Genomic DNA, 16,615 nt, shown 5'->3' on the forward strand with positions numbered 1-16,615 from the left:
TCTAAGACCATTGGGTATAACTCGATCAATTTTGGCTCGTTCGTACACAAACTAGAACTTGGCCTAGGTATTCTTATGATGAATCTATACCCAAAACAGAACTTAACACGCATATTGATTGTATATTGTTAAATGTCACTCTCGAGAAATTTTCACTCATACGGAGACGCCACCACCCGCCGTTGGAGAGCTGCAAATTTTGGCCTATACTCGGCACTCAGGGCAATTGAGAAGGGAGTGATCGTTTTCGTGCCAGCACCTACTACGACACGGGACCTCGGTCTATACGGTCTCATCCGAAGGACCGGTCTCCACGTTCCACAGTGGGATTCGAACCCGCGACGTAAGGATTGACTCCTTACTTCGCGACTCTAGAGCAGACGCTCTAACCATTGCGCCACGCAGGCCATGCATATATGTATGATAAATCTACATACCAACATACCATATGTGCAACGGTTGTGAACAAAATGAACGGAAACTAGGTGGGCCGCCAGATCGGCCGACAGACAGCAGCAAAGCAATATGCCTTTCCTTCTTCCAAGGGGGGATATAAAAAACAAATTTAGGAAAGAGAAAGATTGAAAAAAAACTACTGTTCATGGGGTTTTATATATTTATGAACTTTGAGTTCAATGTACCTGTTCGCGCACAAATTGGAGCCTCGTCATCTTTCAATGGATTCTTAGTTTTAAGCACCACCCATTTATGACTTGTTGACATCCCACACATGTAGGTTGAATATTGGCGATATTTGTCAACTCGGACTCGACCAGATTTGCATGTGACTGTGCAAATTTCATTTGCAAATTCCTCGTTGCAAGTGATAACAATGTCTTCTTGACGTTGGAACTCTTGACAAACTTGATTTTAATGTAAACTAGAAATATTAGTATTATTATAATCATGATAAAACCAAAAGCGTACATAAATCATTTTTATAAAGTAAGAAATATTTTTTTTAATCATCGGCGATATTTTTTTCATAGTATTTCAGAAAATGTTATCCTCAGGATTCGTATAAGTAACAGTCTATTTAATGTTTGGATGTTGTTGGTCTATACTTTGTTTTTATTATTGTATTTATTATTTCACACAAAATATAAATATATATTTCAAGGAATCAGTTGACTAAAGCGTTTCTTAACGTTTCCTTTAACAAAAAAAAAAAAAAAAAAAAAAAAAAAAAAAAAAAGATATGCCTGATTTTTCGAATGTGATTTATTTGAAAAGTGTCGATTTACCCAAACTTCCATGCTAAGTGTTTCAAGTAAATAAAAATGTCTTAGTATAGAATTATTCAATATTTATGATGTTTATTCGGACAGCATGTGGCTATTTGACGCGATAGTTTTAAACGAATAACTTGAAAATGATTTACAAGCAACCTGGAAAGCCCAACAATAAATTATTTTTAAAACAGAATAAGAAGTAAAAGCAGGAGGCCCATGGGCCACAGCGCTCACGTGCTAGATAAACATACAAATCAACTCAGTATTGAAAAGTTTCCAGTGGGTGGCGGAGGAATTGCGGTCCCATCCTACCCCTGGGGGTCATGATCTGAACAAACTTTAATCTACTTTAATCTACCTGAGAATTTGAGAATGATTCCAAATGAGTTTCATCTTTCCTGGCCCGGTGGTTCTTGGAAAGATTTTCAAACTTTTCCTATATATTCCTTTATAAATCTTTATCTCCTGAGTTTGATTCCACGTGATTTTCATGTTTCATCTTTCCTAACCCAGTGGTTCCTTAGAAGAAAACTTTTAAAAGATGCAATTTATTTTTTACTAAGTCATTATTATTTCACCTTCGGTGAGGGTATGGTTCTTTAATTGAACAAAATTGAATTCCCTTCACTTAAGGTAGACCGATCCTCAGTTTTAAAATTAGCAGTTAAGTAATCAAAAATACTCAAAAAGTATCTCTGAATCCACAAAGCCATGTATTACTAAATTTATCCACAGTATTTCTTTAAAGTTAAAGATTAAAGTTAATCATAGTATACATGTATAGGGAAAATTGTCAAAACTCCAATATTTTTGCAGAAAAAGCGAATTGGAAAATCAGCAATGCATTTTCTAATTGTAAATTGATAAATAAATATATTTTAGGTTAAAAAACGATAGGTATCCAGGCATTTAGAGAAATTGTCATGATTTTTATGCTTATTTGGTATTCTTTGTCTTCTATTTCCGTCATGTATTCTAAAATACACACGGTAAAAAGATTTTGCTTTCATTGCAAGAGACCACAAATCACTTCTTATTTCATATCATGCTAATAAGCATTTGTATCTAAGGCTGGATTCAAGAAAATCATATTTCTCTAAAACTGTATTATTTTTTCCCCTTTTATAGGGTACAAATGTCAACTTTTAAAAGACCTTTTCTAAGACGTCAAAAAAACCTTGAATCTTATAAAGATGAATAAAATGAAAATTGTTGCATGAAAAAAATTCGTTTTCAAGCTTTATTTTGATGCATTTAAAATTAAATATTAATTTTTGGAGTTATCCTTCCTGGCTGAGGATCGGATATCCTTAAAGATACCTTGTGGTAAGATTGTTTGAAATTGGTCCGTTGGTTCTTGAGAAGATGAAATGTGAAAAGTTAACAAAAACGATCGACGACAAACACAAATATTGCTCAAAAAAGCTCACTTGAGCCTTAGGCTCAGGTGAGCTAAAGCTAAAACGTACTTAACATAACAATTAAACTTTACATGATTTGAATTCAATTCTAAAGAGAAATTGTTTTCCCTTTTTATAGTTTTATGCTTAAGGATTCAATTGTTTAGCTATTAATTTCTTTTCTGAAGTATTTCTTAGGCCCTGCATAAGCCTATGCCAAAGCAAGTGTGACAGTTTTTCTAATTAAAACTTTAAATGTATTTGTGATCTTTCTATATTTTGATTCGTATTTAACAATTGGTATATGTTTTATCTTTATAAATATCTTATAGCAAAAGAACTATAAATATCTACCTTCCTTGGTTTCTTTCTCACAATAGAGACCTTCAAACCCCTTTCTGCAATAACATTCGAACGAATTGTTTCCAGTATCGTTGCAATGTCCCTGGTTTTTACAAAGGCCTGGTACACAAACATTGGGTGGTATCTCACACTGGTCTCCACTGAAGCCTGATGAACAATTACAATCTGATGATGAACATTCCTTTGAGGCTCTACATGTGTTGTTGTCATCTAAATACATGAGTCATGTTTAAAGGAACATATCAATGCAAATTATTCACAAATTTCAGTTTTAAAAAAGACTATATTATCATGAAAGTTAATTTGTTATAAACATATTTGAGACGTATGAATCTCACATTGTCTGTAGTAAAGTTAGGTTAAGATGAGAAGGGAAGTGGTTTAATTTGAAAGTGACGGAATCTGGGAAGTCTTGTAAAGAAGAACCCCGCCCTTCCGTAGATAGCTGGCTGTGGTTAACGATATTCAAATGTAAATCGCAATCTAGGGTAACCCTTAAAAGAAGGAAAATTCTATTATAGAATAGAATTTTCCCCTAGAGCCAGTATGTATGCTCCCCTTCTTAAAAATGAACTGAATATCATGGCATATATTATTTGACTATAAGGAAAATGAATTTAACCATTATGATCTTAATCATCATTACGACATATTAAGGCACTAAATTAAAAATATTTTTAAGGTCATCTGCGATTACAATTGCGACTGCGTATTTGGAGGTGGAAAAGGTTAATTTCCTACCACACCCCCGTTCTCTATCCGTGCAACTTCTTTATGTTCACCAAACTTAAATTACACCTATCTAGAAAAAGATACAAATTACGAAATGCCCTTTGGTCTGCAATTTATCAGTATGTGATTGGTTTCCCTATTGAGAAGTATAAAAAAGTTTATATTTCAGTACCTTAGCTGATCGTCTAAAAATTTGACCGGACCAAGAGTGAGTACTTTGAAGAGCATGGATGAATAAAAATCCAAAGATTAATAAAGAATGAATCCTCTAAACACTGCAATCTCGCCCCTTTTTACATGCAGAATTTTACCCTTTTAAATAAGAAAATTGTTATCTTAAAGCTGGAGTCTTCAAGTGTAGTGTGTATAGATACTAATAAAGGATTGTTTAGGAAAGAGACTTTCAGTATATACATGATATCGATTAAATAAAGTCGCATATTTCACTGTAAAACTTCGCCATTACGGCTATGTAGGTCATTGTAGAACAAGTATTTGAATGAGAAGGCGGGGCGTCTATCAAGCGTGCGATTTGTATGAATATATTAGAGTGTGTACGAATTGTACTTAGTTTTATGATGAAGTGACACCTAAAACCTCTTATTTAGTGCTAGAGACGACCAAATATAAGTACCCTTTTTTTAATTTGTCAGGATTAACTTCGTTTTTTTTTGTTTAACTTACGAGTCATATTTGAAATGATTTATTAGAAATTCGTCAAATTATTTAAACATAAAGAAACACAATTATTTCGAATTTGTGAATAGAACGTATAATGCAGGATATATACACTTTTTTCATACTTTAAAACTTCATTTTTATAGAGATGATAATTAATCCATTAAAGCTTATGATTAATACATTAAAGCTCATTAAATTTACATGAATAACTACTTCATAGCATGTACATATATGATTTTGCGAAATCACACCAAATACGGTTGAAATACGATATATAAACTTCACTCTGTGTATAAAAAATAAAATCGCAAGAAAGTGAAAATTAAACGACAGTTTAACGTCAATATTATCGTTGCTGGATATATATAAAAAAAAAAACATCAGTGTTAGACAAGTGTACTTCGTACAGTCCAGATTGCATTGTTTAATTGAGATAAACAATAAACCATTTCAAAAAAAAAAAATTACGCCCTTCATCAGTCGGTTTTTAGCTAACCTGAGCCGAAGGCTCAAGTGAGCTTTTCTGATCACATTTTGTCCGTCGTCCGTCCGTCTGTCTGTCCGTCTGTCCGTCTGTCTGTCCGTCTGTCCGTCTGTAAACTTTTCACATTTTCGACTTCTTCTCAAGAACCACTGGGCCAATTTTGACCAAACTTGGTACAAAGCATCCTTGGGTGAAGGGGAATCTAAATTGTTAAAATGAAGGGACATATCCCCTCGCAAGGGGAGATAATCAAGAAAAGACAAAAATAGGGTTGGGTCATTAAAAAATCTTCTTCTCAAGAACCACTGGGCTAGTAAAGCTGAAACTTACGTGGAATTATCCTGGTATAATGTAGATTCTAAATTGTTCACATCATGACCCCCGGGGGAAGGGCGGGGCCACAATGGGGAATCAAAAATTTACATAGAAAGATATAGGAAAAATCTTTGAAAATCTTTTTCTCAAGAACCACTGGGCCAGAAAAGCTGAAACTTATGTGGAAGCATCCTGGTATAATGTAGATTCTAAATTGTTCCAATCATGACCCCGGGGGAAGGGCGGGGCCACAATGGGGTATCAAAGTTTTACAAAGAAATATATAGGAAAAATCTTTGAAAATCTTCTTCTCAGGAACCACTGGGCCAAAAAAGCTGAAACATATGTGCCCATGGAAATTTCATGGGGTAGTGTGGATGTCAAAATGTCTAAATTATGATCAGTGGGGTAGGCTTGGGATGCATTATTTATAACAAGGGGGAAATCTGGTAAAGAACAGAATGGTCAAAGCTTCTCAGGTGAGCGATGTGGCCCATGGGCCTCTTGTTTGCTACTAATATTTAATTGTTGTTAGATTTTGTGCCGATGTAAAGAGTTATAACATGTCGTCAGAAGTAACCCGGAATTTCCCTCTATTCAATAAGGGGTGCATTTTGTGCAATGCGTTCGTCCAGTGACTTTTCACCCGATATATAAGCCTTATTAACGTCTCATACTTCAATTTCTTTTCCGTAAGGTTTCTTAAATTGGAAGTATGCTTTTGTAACAAATGATTTATTTTCTAAAGATGTGATAAATTAGTATTTTTTTCAAATAACGATCTATAAAATTAACGAAAAACTGAGAGAAAAATATTTAATATCTTCTAAGGTTTGATGAACGTACCACTGATGTGATAAGTATACTTAGGAACAAATAATATATCCACAGTATTTTTTTTAAAATTCTATATCAATGAGATACAAGTAGTAAGTGCAAGATTTATGCTACAAGCCTCCAATATATATTGATAAATACCGAAAAAAAAATCAAACAAAATCAACTTAAATATCGTTATAATAACAAATAGAAAAAATGTGAACATGTCCTGAATATACCGGCATAAACATTTTATCCCAGAGTACTTTAAAGTCTAATTATACCCATTTGAAAATGATTTGACCATCGATAGCTCGCAACAATGGACACGATGTCGCATTGATCTGCTCAAAGCATGAAAAGTGAATAGATTTGAGTCACGTGTTCAATGCTTTGTTATTCATGAGGTCAAAGGCGGATTGAATTTGTAAACAAGGTGCCTTTACTATAGGGACAGGTACCCGAGATTTTGCACCTTTTGGGAAAATAACATGTGAGCGCATGGCTGTTTCAATTTCTTTCATGAATTAAAATGACAAGTATAACTCTTTACATTGACCGTATTTATTACAACTTGAAACATCAATGCGCTCATATAAAAAATGGGCTTGCATGGTGGGGGTGTGGCCTAAAGTCTATGAGAAATAAATGTAAACAACGTACCCCTGCTATATTAATCAGATAAATACCCAATTATAGTACAAGGAAGTGAAAATTGAAAAAGAAATTTATAAACTACAATGTTTAATGGAAAGATTGAGACAAAAATATGTAGAAAATGTTTAAACTTATTTTTTGTAAATTATCGGGGGGTCAAATTTGGACGTTTAAACGATTCATTCTTTGGGTGAAACAGCCAAGTGTCATTATTGGAACATCCCTCATAATGGAATATTTTTCACAAAGTAGCGGTTATCTTGAGTAAACTATTTTTAGATAAATAAGTTAATTACAGTTTAGGAATTTCATTGTAATCCTGATTACATGTAATATTTTTATATTTTCTTTAAAGATTCGTTAGCCAATTCTAGTATTCAAACATCTAACTCATGGAATAAACTATCACACACACAACAAAAACATACAAAATAAAGCATTTACTATATGATGTATTAATACCCTGATTGTCAACTTTTCAATCATCAACAGAAATTATTACCAGTCATAACTCTTTGGGTTTTTTTTTTTTTCGAGTGAAGGGGGGGGGGGGTAGTAAAAATAAATTGATATTTGAGAAAATAACATTTATCCCACATTTAATTGAATTAAAGTCATTAAACATGGTCAGTAACGAAACAAACATATTGATACTAGTTACCATTTTCAAAAGCATAAATTATTATTCAAACAATAAAAAATAAGTTTTGTTATATTTCAATGCCACATCTTCAGGCAAGTGTTTTGATATCCAAATTTGAGTTGATTAAAGCTGAACACGATTCGTTAAAGGAATTGCCAGTCATATTCGATGGTTCACTCACTTTATCTAAGGGACCCTATATAAAGCCGCTTATTCACTGTTCAGTTTTATCAGTCGTCAAGTGTAGAGGGGCATATGCTACACAGCACTCATGAGCGACAAAAAAATAAGTGTACCTCTAATGCAGAGAATGAGATACCAAAGAAATCAAACAGTTGCACGGGTCACTGCAGTATACAAACATACACACATGTATGAGGGGTAATCAAAAAGTTCGTGAACTATCTCTATATCCACAAAACCATAACTCAGATTAGAATGAAATTCGGTACACACATTGCCATATACAAGGTCTATAAATAGCATATGCTGAATAAAAGTATTCTCCTTGTTTGTGACGTCACAATGTGAAAATGACGTCACTGTAGGTCACTTGTGACGAAAAATGGTTGTCTCTGTCGAACTCGTTCAATAAACGACTGTACAATTTATTGTATATCTTAGAAATCCCTCTGCAGTATCATAATAATAATTTGTACACAGTTTGATAAGATAAATGAGTTCCTATAAATTCAATTAATGATTGGATTGATCGTTTTAGTGAAGGAAAACAGATGGTTAAAAATGATACTTGTCATCTGGCCCAGCGAAAGCAAGTTTGAAAAGATATGTGTTTTTAATTAAGCAATTTGCTATCAAAGACCTCCAATTTACACTTTGAAAAATAGTTGAATATTTGAACAATAATATAATTATTAAATACCTAATATATCGTTTACTTTAGATTTTAAACATATTAGATATGATAAAAAGGAGGCACCTATTCTCTATCCACCTTGAATAAAGGTCTCTCCCGAGACAGAAGATTTGTGTTTTAATGGTCGCCATGCTTATTTTTGGAAAGAATATTCTTATCCACCCATTCTGTTGCCGAGATTTGACCATTTCTGACAAAAGAACTGTTCTTGTCATAAAAATTAACTCACAGAGAAAGAAATGTAAAACTCAGAAAAATCTTTCAACTTTTGTGACAGAACGCTACGGAGGGGGGTCACGTGACCGCCAATATCACGTGATACGCGCAGAACAGTGGTTGATGTGCATTAAAATCGGAGAGGATTAATTTAAAATATAATCAACATTGAAACCAAATATTGTTTCTTTTATGGAAGTTATTCAATTAGTTCGCAAACTTTTTGATCACCCCTCGTACATGCAACTGCGTAGATACTTGTACTTTATTATCGAAAAATGGCGTTTGTCTGTTTACAAGCCGTGTTCAGCTTTAAAATGTCAATAAAAGGATAAACAAATTATGCAATTTAATAATTTCTAAAAACACTAAACCTTACCCATTTTCTTTAAACGTATAAACATTTTAGCATTTCACATGTCTGATGCTTAAATTCGTACACACTAAACAAAATTGCTAACGCGTCACCAAATGAATTAAAGTACTATTTTACTTTTCCAAACTTGTTTATGATGTATCTGATATATCATTATGTTACCTGAGCAAAAATAAAGCATTTTAATCTATTAATTCATAAATTGCTACAATAATAACTGAAGCCTGAACATTTCATTAAAAAAAATATGAAAAATTGTGTCCATACGTCTTTGAAGGAATAATAATATTTTTTAATATTTTTTAATAAATAATATTTTTTCTTATAATAACTTTTTATTCTTTATGTTTGTACTAATAAAAAAATCAGAAAAAATTACACCGTATGCAGCATTTGATCCTAGAGAAGCATGTTAAAACAAGATGGTCATTTTTGCGTTCTTTCATGACACCAATGATTTGTCAATCCCATTGCATTGGGATTGATGGCGTATTATTTATAATTATAACAATTAGACAAATGTTCAGTTCACAATAAAAAAATAATAATAAGTGGTACGTTAGCAATTTTGTCTAGTGTACATTCTTTACTCAGTTTTATATATACATATATATACATTCATGTATTTATGGACCATAACCATGAATATATACTGACACGCAAAAGAAACGCAACACCCTTTTTTAGGGGGAAAAAATTATGTAAAGTAAAGAATTTTGTATTTTAAAATTATGAATATCTTCAATTTGGGAAACATCAGTAAATTAACGGTTGAACGATTTCCATACCTTAACCGGAAGTCAAGTTTTAGTCTGCTTAACAGAAATCAAAAATTGCATGTTTAACAAAACATTTGGCAATATTATGGAGTTTTAAGGGTTTTTTACTGTTCATCATAAGTAATTCAGCAATATTTCAAAAAATAAACTCCACTTTCGATTCCCGAAACAATGCTAAGGCTACTTGAAAATGGCTTATGTACGCATTTCCATTGCTCTACGAGGGGTTATCAAAAAGTTCGTGGACTGAGGCTATAGAATCAGTACTATGATGTCTGGGCTTATAAAATTTCTAAGGAACATAAAACAACAAAAAATAAAGAAATGTTGAAAATTTTAACTTGATACGTCCATTATTTCCCAAATTATTATAAAATAAAAACGACATTATATGATCACCTGGCGCCGTCGCCGCTTTGTTTCATGACGTCCGACAACGTCATTATTTTTCAATGCCTGCTTCTTCTACCTCGTAAACTTATTTTGATGAGATTCCCTAGAGCTGAGTAAGGACCTAAACCGTCTTGTTTTTATGACTTTACAATGTCATGAACGGTAGCTTTCAATGCATATATTTTTGCAAATGGATTTATACATTGGGAGACATCCTCGCTTCATTGTGCCAGCATATTTTGTTTTTTGGAGTACAATATAGCTAAGATACATGATCAACGTCATTGTTTGACGTAATAGACTTTTCAAACCTTGACTACAAATCGACATTAACTTTGCATCCCTTTTCTCTCTGAAATCTATTTTGGCATTAAAAACAAGAAATTTGGATGCATATTATTTCTCCGTAGTCAGTTTAAACATTTCCTAGGTGTATACCAGTTTTTCCAGGGTAAAAAACTTCATAGAATGTTGAAAAAGGAAACCCCTCCCCCTTTTGACGTCATTTTCAAGGCACTGTTTGTTTCGATACTCCTTGTAAAATTTACAATAAAATTTCAAAGAACTTCCAGAATTAGGTAAAAATTCCATATTTTATGGTGCAATAGTGTCCCAACACATACCTGAATTAACGGGATTTTTGGATGTCAAATGTTCATATCAAAAAAGTTTATCGTAGTTACACTTAGGTCGAAAAAAACGTCGTTTTCGAGGTTGCGCCGCCTGGACATACCATTGCTTACAAAAACTTAACTAATTTATTTAAAAATAGAATTTATGATTTGAGGTTTATTCTATAGGTAGAAAAGATAATGATAAATAAATATTTTAAAACTCATTGATGTACCTAAAGCGGTTTTAATTTTATGGCGCTAGTCCACGAACTTTTTGATAACCCCTCGTAGCTGGAAAATTTCAATGTAAAGGTGATGGAGAGTTGCTGATGCAAAAGTTCACAACATTACGCCTCAACAGGGTCTTACGTATCACATTCATTAAGGACAGTCCTTGTACCGGAAGTCCAAGGATGGCTACACTGCTCTAAGTTAGAGAAAATTCGACCCAATTATCTGAAAACGGGCATTTAAAAGTATCAAAGAATAATTCCTTCGCTGAGATCTCGATATTAATGAACCTATTGTATCGTAGAAATTAAGCTGCAATTGTTGTTTAGGGCAGTCTTGCACGTTTTACTTGAATGGCTGGGAGGGGGGTGTTTTAACAGTCATATTTTACTTAGTAAAGTAAACAGATATACATTTAACATTTTTATCAAATCTCTGATGTTCTGAAAAGTGAATTTAGCCTTACTTTATTCATTTTTGAAAATCAAAAGATAAAAAATCAAACATTTGTAAATTACTGCTAGTTGCGTTTCTTTTGCGTGTCAGTATATTTAAGTACTATCTAGTTAGCTGAACACGACTCGTAAATAAACATACCCATTTCGATATTACTATTTTCGATATCAACACCAGGTTATACTCTTCGCATTCGTTATATACGATTGATTTATTATCACGGGTAGCAATGTGGAATGGCGACCTGTGTTTGTACTGGTTTCTTGCATAACTTTTGTTAACATTTTATCGCAGTTACGTGTATATGTGTTAGCTTGTATACTACACTGAACTGTACAACTATTGTTTCTTTGGTTTCTTACTCTACTGTATTAGAAGAAGTGTTGTAGTTACATGCTTTTTGGTCACTACCGAGTGCTTAATAGCATACGCCCGTCTACACCGGTGTCGACTGATTACACTGCATAGTGACCATGTTAGGTCCTTCATATAGGGGTCCTCAGATATAGAGAGAGTCCGATCGAAAATGACGGACACATTCGGTTTACAAATCGTATTGAGTTTTAAACTTGGGATAATTTGCATAACGGGTGAAGCCTGTTATGCGTAAAATTATCCCACTTTTCCAGCTACATGTAGCTTTCGTTGATGTCCCTGGTATACTCTACTATCTTGGCAATGATTCCTTAGATTTCCATTTCATTGTGAAATAAATTGTAAATTTAGATTTAAAAATGTAGCTATTAAATATAACCCCCATGTCCATTTCGATAGTCCCCGCTAACTGACGTCAAATACAAAGACAGACACACGATATGTACAGGCATATTAGGCCCCAGACAAAGCCGCACGAGATTTACATGCATATTACGCCTCTCAAGCTCTTATCGATTGGTGAAATTTACATTCCAGTAGAATGGTAAAGAAATCAACTCAACTAATTTTCAAAAAAAAATCACAGAGAAAACAAATAGAAATGGAAATATATATGAATAAGTCACATTTGACCCATGAACTTTGTAAAAATACATCTAGCTACCTGTATGGGCATATATCAAATCATGATCGAAGAATGATAAAATTATATTGTCTACAAGTAAGATATAAAAACTTATCCTGTCAAAGAATTAAAAATGAGTTTGAGAATAGTTTTAAAAAGCTTCACATCTTCACAATATCATTTTTCCTTATTCAATCTCTCTAAAAAATACAAAATGACTAGTTTTACAAGCAAATAAGTTTAAAATCAATTTAGTTTTGCCAACAGCTGGCGCTGAAATGAAAGAAAAGCGTGTTGTATTGGCTTACCACTTATCAGCAACTGAATATAAGTGGGCGTGGAAAACTCGATATCTATAAAATAAACTCCCTCTGGCCACATAGATTTTAAAATATTTCCCGAAATCGCGTCTTTTATAAGGAAAACGCAAATTTCTAACCCTGTGAAAAAAATTAACAGAAATCGTAAATGCTAAAAGTCTAATTCATATTAAACATCTGACATCATGCATAAAGATCTATTTAGAAATTTCTTTACAAGATTACGAATGTAAGACGTTTTACCTTTCTGATCTGAGGGAAATTCGACGGAATGAGAACGTCCAAACACAGCATAATATTCGTCAGTAAATAAGGAATTCCCTTGCATTTCGTAACTGCGAAATGTGTTTCCGATGGTCTGATTCATGTTAAGGGTCCAGGTATCCCCACTGACGCTGATAAACACTCTTAAAGTGTTCCATTCTTCAACAGCATTGCCTTTGATATGCAACGTCTTGCTGTTATATTTCCGAAAATAAAAACATATATGTACATTGATTTCTTCCTATATGATTGGAGTAAGCCGTAGTAGATTAAATAGAAAGAATATATAAATCGTAGCAAATTTATTCCAACTATTGTAGACTTACTTTTGGTATGTAATGTGTAAGTCGTACTGCAGATCATGTTGAGATAAAGATATAATTAGAACTTTGTTTACGGAATTCGTCTCCTGCTTGATTAATAGAACGTCTTCTCCATTGATCTCCATTACTCGAAAACAAAACAACAGAACAACGGCTGTATGCGGTTTACTTCTACCTCCGATCAAAATTGAACTGCTACTGCTTTTAAGTTTTACCAAAAATCCTATGAAATGATAATAAAAATGTGTCATAGCATTTACTTTTGCTAATGTACTTTTGTGCTGCATATCTTTTATTTATGCTCCCGAAATGGAAGATTAGGGTTATATCGTTTTTGTCGTTTCCATCCCTCTCTCTCTGTCTGTCTGTTTGTCCGCAAAAACTTTAACTTTGCCCATAACTTGACCTTCATATTTGACATGTGTATTCTTTGTGACAAGACCTTCACTTGGATACCACCAAATTTGACCTATTGACCTTGGAGTTTGACACACTTACTCTAAAACTTTTATTTGGCCATAACTTTTGAATGGTAAGGGCCAAGACATTCATACTTCACGTATGCATTCTTCGTGTCAAAACCTTCCATTGGATACCTTTAACCTTGGCCATAACTTTCAAACTGTAAGGGTTAGGGTTTCAAACTGTCCATAAGTAATCCTTGTGACAATACCTTTTGTTGGATACCAACAACTTTGACCCTTTGATCTTGGAGTTTGGCCTTCTTTTTAAAGACTTTAACCTTGGCAATAACTTTTGATCGGTTACAGTTAGGGTTTTCATACTTCACATGTATTATTGTGCCATAATCAAAAACAAAAAATCTTGACCCTTTGACCTTGACCCCGGAGTTTGACCTACTTTTGAAAACATTTATCTTGGTCATAACTTTTGAAGAGGTCTACATTCTTTTTACTATTAAATTTAAACGTGTGTGTCCTGTATGGATTATTGCTAAAAATCATCCTTCCGATGACCTATATACCTGAGCATGAAAATCTTTGTGTTTCCTGTACGTTCCACATATCACTTGATACGTTCTGCGAAGGACACAGAATCTTAGCTACTTCTCCATCTTCACAGTTTGTCACTAAGCATAATTGCCAACGGTAAACATCAAAACAATTTGTTATAGATGAATTGCAAATATTTTTCTTTAATATTTCCTGGCATGTCCATTCTGAAAAAAAGATAGAACTAATCTTAACAAATATATGCCAACTATTTTCCAATACTACTTTGTTTAAAAATTTAGGTACTAAATATGCATTTAATATACATAGATAGATAATGTAAGTTGTAAAACGTACGTTTAACACTAACATCAAGTAGATAGTGTTCCTTATTTTCTGATCTATCTGACACTTCGCAGTGTACGGTTGATATACCAAGCGGTAACAATCCACTGGACTGCTGCCCTGTAGAGCAATTTATAAACGCAATTCCATCGTTATCTGTTGCTGAGGGTAAATCCCAACTGACGTTCATCCGAGAAGAGTTTGAATTTATAATTGCAATTATTTTACTAGGGTATTTTCTAATGAAGGGTCGACAAACATCTGAAAGATGAAAATCAATCTCAACAGATAATTTTAATTTAATTTTGTAATAGTTGGTTCCGAAGTTTTCTGATATAGATCTTACCATAGCATTTCTCGTTAATCACGGATTGAGACCAGTTCAACGTTTTTTCACAGGAAACTGGCTGCAAAACATTTGGTCTAAATTCGTTCAAACATTTCAAAATGCACACTGAACCTTCTCCATAATCGTTTGTACATTCGAAATAACCATTGTCTGGAGAAGGGAGATCACTACAGCGACCTTTTAAAAAATATATACACGTATTCAGTTGTGAAAACAAGTTGCATTTCTGATATGTGTATCTTAATCCATATGTCGAGATGTTAAAAGTTAAGACGTCGTTTGTTGAAAAATCATACATACCCGGTACATGTATATTAAAGATATTTATTAATATAATTACTTCTTACTACTTACTTCTTACTGCAAACAATACCAAACAATGGTCACTTCCGAATGAGTCTGTGGCTCTGTAAAGGATTTCATGCAGACCTACACTGAATTCAGTACCGTTCTCTTGCCCGGAAACACGCTGCACCCTAGTTTTGAGGTGTATACAATTAGAAGCCACAGAAATAGTATTAAAGAACAATACTTTTTCTTTTTGTGATAAACATTACGAGCAAATCAAAGGAACAGCAATGGGCACAAAAATGGCCCCTACCTACGCTACTCTAACATTAGGGTACTTAGAAGAGATACTGTATGAGAAAATCAGTGATCGGTTTGATTCAACTACCGCTATCAACATTAAAGAGAAATGGAAAAGATATCTTGATGACTGTTTCATCATTTGGAATGTAAACAATATGAATATAGACATCTTTTACAACATTCTAAATGAGCTTGATCCCGACATACATTTTACTGTGGAGGAGAACCTGGAAAGTATATCATTTCTGGACGTCCTAATTACTCGAAATGGAGAGAAACTGTCAACTACAAAACGACAGACACACACCAATACCTCCATTTCGGTTCATGCCACCCCAGACATACTAAACGTTCAATACCGTATAATTTATCGAGAAGAATCTGTACCATAGTCAGTGATGAGGCACGAAGGAAGGAACGTCTTAAAGAGTTGAAAGGGTATCTTTTAGATCAGAAATATCCATTAGAAATTATAGAAGACGGAATTAAAAAGGCCGAAGAACTGGACCGTAACCAATTAATTAATCCACCATCTACGGACACTACAGAGGAGAAAATACTTCCTTTCGTTACGACCCACAATCCAAGAAATAGAAACATGACCCCAATTGTTCAACATCTCAATGGAGTTCTTAAAACCGATGAAAAAATGTCAAAAGTTCTTCAAAATTTCCAATTCATTAATAGTAAGAGGCAACCGAAGAACCTCCGCCGCTTATTGTGCAAGTCGCATTTTCAACTAAATAATGTGCACTCACAGCCACTCAGTCAGCAAATGCCCTGACCGTCGCTGTGGAACATGTCCGTACATAAGAGAAGGAAATACCTTTAAAATAGGGCCCAAAGATTTTAAAGTTAATGCTAATATGTCTTGTGGGTCTAAAAACGTCATATATTGTATAACGTGTGAAGGATGTGGCAAATTTTACATCGGCGAGACTGGAACTACTCTCCGTACCCGCATCCGAATCCACAAACAACATATTCAACATCCGGAATACAGACAGGTCAAAGTAAGTGAACACCTGGACCAATGCGGTAACGGACAATTCACCGTGTTCCCCTTTTACAAACTGTTTACCGACAGTACGGTAGAAAGAAGAGAAAAAGAAAAATATTTTATTAAGTCTTTAAAACCAACTTTGAACAGTTTAGCATAGTTTATTGTATTTTATATACATGTATTTTTCTTTCTCATATGT

The 16,615-nt window shown here is 33.7% G+C and overlaps 1 protein-coding gene across 1 annotated transcript in view; it reads right to left on the bottom strand.

Annotated features, from left to right (window-relative positions):
• Nucleotides 1–16,396, bottom strand: part of LOC134248099 (uncharacterized) — a 39,862-nt gene extending 23,466 nt beyond the window's left edge. The window contains exons 1-11 of the mRNA XM_062730549.1: nt 16,343–16,396; nt 16,172–16,239; nt 15,177–15,298; nt 14,820–14,999; nt 14,486–14,734; nt 14,161–14,355; nt 13,179–13,398; nt 12,832–13,046; nt 12,577–12,708; nt 2,987–3,205; nt 642–863 (exon numbers count right to left, since the gene is read on the bottom strand). Coding sequence (XP_062586533.1) covers nt 642–863; nt 2,987–3,205; nt 12,577–12,708; nt 12,832–13,046; nt 13,179–13,398; nt 14,161–14,355; nt 14,486–14,734; nt 14,820–14,999; nt 15,177–15,298; nt 16,172–16,239; nt 16,343–16,396 — 1,876 coding nt within the window. The remainder of the gene's footprint in view (nt 1–641; nt 864–2,986; nt 3,206–12,576; nt 12,709–12,831; nt 13,047–13,178; nt 13,399–14,160; nt 14,356–14,485; nt 14,735–14,819; nt 15,000–15,176; nt 15,299–16,171; nt 16,240–16,342) is intronic.
• Between the last annotated feature and the right edge of the window lie 219 nt (nt 16,397–16,615).

The sequence above is a fragment of the Saccostrea cucullata genome, unplaced genomic scaffold (assembly GCF_032062105.1).
Source record: "Saccostrea cucullata isolate Sc308-1 unplaced genomic scaffold, CSIRO_AGI_Scuc_v1 ctg2817, whole genome shotgun sequence".
Classification (NCBI taxonomy): domain Eukaryota; kingdom Metazoa; phylum Mollusca; class Bivalvia; order Ostreida; family Ostreidae; genus Saccostrea; species Saccostrea cuccullata.